This window comes from Orbicella franksi, chromosome 8 (genome assembly GCF_964199315.1).
Source record: "Orbicella franksi chromosome 8, jaOrbFran1.1, whole genome shotgun sequence".
NCBI lineage: Eukaryota > Metazoa > Cnidaria > Anthozoa > Scleractinia > Merulinidae > Orbicella > Orbicella franksi.
Genome location: NC_138152.1, coordinates 11663027 through 11668746, shown reverse-complemented (window position 1 = coordinate 11668746; position 5720 = coordinate 11663027). Strand labels below are relative to the sequence as shown.

Genomic DNA, 5720 nt, shown 5'->3' with positions numbered 1-5720 from the left:
TATTCTTCATTTGGCTTGTATTGAGAAAGCCTGCTCTGCCGCGCCCCATCTTGTTATACCTAAAAAGCGGATTACCGGCGGTACGACTTAAAGGCTGTAACGTAAAACACTTCACCCATGCAAGGATGCAAGGTTGTTTAAGTGATAATCTGTCAGGGCTCTATCATTGGTATGTTTTGCACTTCGTTGAGAGTTTTGTTTATTTTTAAACATTATGTTTGTTTTTCTTAGTGATAAAACCGAACACGCGAGATTCCCGCCATTTTCGCTTCAGTAGTCAATCAGATTATGGCTCTCCTTCTTAGATTCATGCGAGTAGGATATCGAGAGATCAGGAAAAAGAATCCTTTTATCAGAAACAGTGTGTTTGCGATTTTTGTGCAAAAGTATGAAAATAGCGCGTCTTAAACGGGATTACGCCTTACAGAATTGTCAATTGTGAGTATATCGACAATATGTTATAGGAAGTTTTTTGCTGTTTCTGCTTTTTGATGAGATCCGATTTTGAAAGTTGCTATAGTCGACCCACATGCATGCCTTTACGTTCAGTTGACTAGCTAGCTTGTGCTGTTTAAACTAGTTCAAAACAACTGGTAGATCCCGTGGACTTTATTTTCCTGGCGTGTCTTCAATTCGAGTAGTGCCCTGATCCGTTGTGCGAAACATGGTATACTGTATATATGAGGGTCTGTATAAGATCACAAAGTTGCATACTAAGCTGTTGTTCAATCTTTGAATGTAAATCGCACAGAAATGGAAGCAAGAAAAACTGATGCAATAAATCACCACCTGCGACATCTTAGTGTTGCCAAAGAGGTGGGGGACAGGGCTGGAGAAGGACGTGCCTACGGCAATCTTGGCAATGCTTATCACAGTCTCGGTGATTTCAAACAAGCCATAGAGTACCACATGCTCCATCTTACCATTGCCAAAGAGGTTGGGGACAGGGCTGGAGAAGGACGTGCCTACGGCAATCTTGGCAATGCTTATCAAGGACTCCGTGATTTCAAACAAGCCATAGAGTACCGCATGCTCCGTCTTACCATTGCCAAAGAGGTGGGGGACAGGGCTGGAGAAGGACGTGCCTACGGCAATCTTGGCAATGCTTATCACAGTCTCCGTGATTTTAAACAAGCCATAGAGTACCACATGCTCCATCTTACCATTGCCAAAGAGGTGGGGGACAGGGCTGGAGAAGGACGTGCCTACGGCAATCTTGGCAATGCTTATCAAGGTCTCGGTGATTTCAAACAAGCCATAGAGTACCAGATGCTCCGTCTTACCATTGCCAAAGAGGTGGAGGACAGGGCTGGAGAAGGACGTGCCTACGGCAATCTTGGCAATGCTTATCACAGTCTCGGTGATTTTAAACAAGCCATAGAGTACCACATGCTCCATCTTACCATTGCCAAAGAGGTTGGGGACAGGGCTGGAGAAGGACGTGCCTACGGCAATCTTGGCAATGCTTATCAAGGATTCGGTGATTTCAAACAAGCCATAGAGTATCACTTACTCCGTCTTACCATTGCCAAAGAGGTGGGGGACAGGGCTGGAGAAGGACGTGCCTACGGCAATCTTGGCAATGCTTATCAAGGACTCGGTGATTTCAAACAAGCCATAGAGTACCACATGCTCCGTCTTACCATTGCCAAAGAGGTGGGGGACAGGGCTGGAGAAGGAGGTGCCTACGGCAGTCTTGGCAATGCTTATCAAGGTCTCGGTGATTTCAAACAAGCCATAGAGTACCAGATGCTCCATCTTACCATTGCCAAAGAGGTGGGAGACAGGGCTGGGGAAGGAGCTGCCTACCGTAACCTAGCCAATACTTATATAGGTCTCCGTGATTTCAGAAAGGCTACGGAGCATTGTATGCAATCTCTTGACATTACAAAAGAACTTGGAAACAAGTATTTAGAAGGAAAGGCGTATAACGTTCTTGGCAATATTCGCTTAGATCTCGGTGATTTGAAAGGAAGCGTAGAGTACTGCCTTCAATCTTTGAGTGTCGCCGAAGAAGTAGGTCACAAGACTGGAGTGGGACGTTCGTGTTCTAAACTTGGTACTGCTTATCGACGTATGGGTAGTATAAAACTTGGTATAGAATACCACAAGCGACATCTTAATATTGCCAAGGAAGTTGGAGACAAATGCGGAGAGGCATGTGCGTGTTATGCGCTTGGTTGTGACTATGAGTTTTCGGGTCGTTTGTATGAGGCCCTGGACTTTTTTCGTTCCAGTGTAAAAGTTTATGACAACGTTAGAGGTCTTCAAGTCGAAGATAATTTCAAATTGAGCTTTCGCGATATGCACCAACATGCGTACACCGCTCTGTACACAACTCTGGTGAGACTTTCGAAGATTGAAGAGGCTTTGTGTGTTGCTGAGCAAGGACGAGCACAGGCCTTAGTAGATCTTATGAAGTTACGCTTTGGCCTGCAATCACCACCCTCGGAGAATCCTGATGCTAGAGAAGTTATCTCAGGCGTGATAACCTGCTTCTCTACTAAAACGGTTTTTGTCTCACTTGAAGACACCAGGATCAATATATGGGCACTCTCTAAAGGAAACATTGTTCATTTTAGACAAATGCTTGTACAAAATGAAAATGCAGTCTGCTTTGTAGAGCGGTTAAGGAAAGATTGTCTGAAAGAAAATCACATCCGTGGCCGTTGTGTGCATGAGCTGAGAATGGAATTGCCACCCCGCAGTGAATCTGACGAAATGGGACAGTCATCGCATTGTACAACTAGTTCTTTAAGCCTTTTGTACAGTTGCATTTTTGGGCCCATCGAGAGCGTGTTAGACGGTGATGAAGTGCTCGTTGTCCCCGATGGTCCACTATGGCTTGCTCCGTTCGCCGCTTTTGTTGATAAAGCTGGAAGGTACCTGAGTGAATCCACCAGGATTCGCTTAATTCCCTCGCTGACAAGTTTAAAGCTCTTGGAATACCTTGATGAATGCCACCACAGTACAACTGGGGCGTTGCTCGTGGGAGATCCATGTTTGGAGGAGGTTACCAACATATTTGGCAAACCCATTTTACCACAGCTACCACATGCCATAGAAGAGGTGAAGATGATTGGCGAGATTCTAAACACCACGCCTCTAACGGGAAGGGAAGCAACTAAGGAGGAGGTGCTAAAAAGAATCACTTCTGTTGCCTTGGTAAGTAAGTGAGTGAGTAAGTAAGTAATTAAAGACTTTATTTAAAGAGGGTTTACACTAAATAGCCAAAGTTAATAAACTTGTGGCCCTCTACAATACTCGTAATACAATTTTCAATTAAATTGAGTGCAAAATACCATACAATAGATATACAAGATATACTCATATATCAGCCGAAATTTAAACTTATTATTACAGTCAAAAATGTATTAAGCGGACATCCTCTATTAAGCGGACAGCAGTGCAAGTCCCATTTTTCTCCGGCAGATTTACTGTAAATAAATACCTGTATTCAGTGGACACCTCTATTAAGCGGTCGTGGATACCTTAAAACTTAACTTTCATGGTCATTTCCATTGTTAAAAACCGTTTTAAACGGACATTGGGAAAGAATGCATGTCATTTGTCCACAATTTAATAGATCGACCATTTAACTTTGCCGACAGAAGAGCTGTCAGATCTTAAAAAAACAGGAAATGCTGTTTCTGTTTCAACAAAGAGTGATCAAGTTAGTAACACGTGACCTCACCGACAAAACATTTATGTGGCAAACAGGAAATTCGTATTTGTACCTAGAGTGTGTAAAACTAATGACATAATAAATTCTTCCGTCATCAAATGAAAACATACAGTTACTTGTCATTGTTTATGAAAATACGGCAGTGGTGGATCCAGACCTTGAGTTAAGGAGGAGGTGGGGTTGGGCCGATTTTGTTTTGATTGCCCTGCCGGCCTTTCTTCCTTTTGCGATTTCTTTTTTTTTTCCCCAAAATAAGGGGGGACGAGCCTCCCGGGCCCCTCCCCTAGATCCGCCACTGTACGGTACCGTAGAATTCCGAAAGTAACGACCCCCGCTACGGTCGGACTTAGCGGGCAAAGGTGGCCGCTACTCTCGGAGAGCCGTTACTCACGGATGGTTAAAAAACGTTTGTATGTTTTAGACAAAGCGGACGCGTGACATGAAATTAAAAGTTCCGTTTATGTATGTTACTAAATGTACCCATATAAACAAAGCACACTGTACAACGAAAACGGCCCTCAATTATGGTATTGTAGGGCAAAGGTACAATGGTCGCATCATATCATAATGTCGCACTGTATCATTTGTGACCCTGCTGCCAACCAAGTACAGCTTATAATCAGAGTTCCAAGATAGATTTGGATGAGTTCGTGGTAAAACCACAAATTAATAACTGTTTAAGTTGTTCAGTCCTGCGGTCGGGTGGATCCATTGGTATTACGCTTGAGATCAGGGTTTCTCTTCCAATGACTTCTTCAAAGGGCCGCTACTTTCGGGTGGGCCGTTACATTCGGGGGGACCGTTGGGGTTCAACAGGAAGTTACTTTCGGGGAGCCGTTATTTTCGGGGGCCGTTACTTTCGGAATTCTACGGTATTCCATAGTTATTTTGCGTTTGACCTTTTCAATATTAATATATTAATATGACCCTTTCAAGACGAATTCTAAAGGAACCTGTTTTCAGCTGACGCACTGTATTAAATGGACACTGGCAAGGGTCCCCAAAGTGCCTGCTCAATACAGGTTTGACTGTAGCGTTAAAAACAAGATTAAATAATAAAATGACATTGTCTATTTGAAATATTTGGGCGAGTCCCTTTGTTTTAAAGAACGTGGTAAACTGTTCTACGTTTTACATGTCCTGGTTCTAACTTCAGACTGGCGATTAAATATCGGGGCAATGAATTAAATTAACATTAGAATACCAAGTCTGTCTAGAGTGAACATGCTGTTTAACGTAAGTAAATCGTTAAAATATAAGGGCACTTCACCTCGTAGTCGCTTATAAGCAATGATACGCTTAGATATCAAATCGTCTTTATAGGTCCACATAGCAGCACATGGCAATAGCGAACATGGAGAAATTGCTCTGGCTCCAAACTCAACACAGAAGTATATCAGTCGAGCGGAGTACGAAAAGCATCACATGCTGAAAATAGCCGACGTGCAAGCTGTTCAGCTACGAGCAAGGCTTGTTGTTCTTAGTTGCTGCCATAGTGGCCAAGGAGAGATCAAAGCTGAGGGTGTGGTCGGTATTGCTCGAGCTTTCCTGGGTGCTGGAGCTCGTTCCGTTCTCGTGTCTCTCTGGGCAATAGATGACGAAGCCACAATGATGTTTATGAAAATCTTCTACCGACACCTGAGTAAAGGGAAAAGCACCAGCCTGTCTCTTCACCGAGCTATGAAATTTCTTCGAGAGTCTGCAAAGTTTAGTGCGATGAAGTACTGGGCCCCTTTTGTGCTCATTGGCGATGACGTCATACTGGATTTAGGAGCACTGTAAGTGAAAATATTTAAACGCTTAAGCACTCGTAACCCCATTTATTAAAATCCTGCATTTTTTTCTTTATTCCAAACTAGAATGCGAATGCCATTATTTAATAACACATATCGCGTCCTCCAAGTTGGACGTTTAAACATTTCGTTTAACATGTTTACTAATACACTGCTGATCTAGTTGTTAGATGCATGTACATGTGTAAATGAGGTGAGGTACGCAGATTTTCATAAGAGAGAACAAACTTGCTTCGACGCTT

General features: G+C 43.2%; 1 protein-coding gene across 1 annotated transcript; it reads left to right on the top strand.

The window, feature by feature from the left end:
- The first annotated feature begins 338 nt into the window (after positions 1-338).
- LOC145495949 (uncharacterized) lies at positions 339-5479 on the top strand. The gene is made up of 2 exons (XM_081475544.1): positions 339-3165; positions 5009-5479. Exons 1-2 carry the CDS (start codon positions 754-756, stop codon positions 5465-5467), a joined length of 2871 nt encoding a protein of 956 aa, XP_081331670.1. The 5' UTR covers positions 339-753; the 3' UTR covers positions 5468-5479.
- Positions 5480-5720: the final 241 nt, after the last annotated feature.

What these genes read in the sequence shown, in the direction of transcription:
- LOC145495949 (XM_081475544.1), top strand. Translation starts at nt 754, where the DNA reads ATGGAAGCAAGAAAAACTGATGCAATAAATCACCACCTGCGACATCTT. An exon ending in GAATCACTTCTGTTGCCTTG is followed by an intron (nt 3,166 to 5,008) that starts GTAAGTAAGTGA and finishes TCGTCTTTATAG; the next exon opens with GTCCACATAGCAGCACATGG.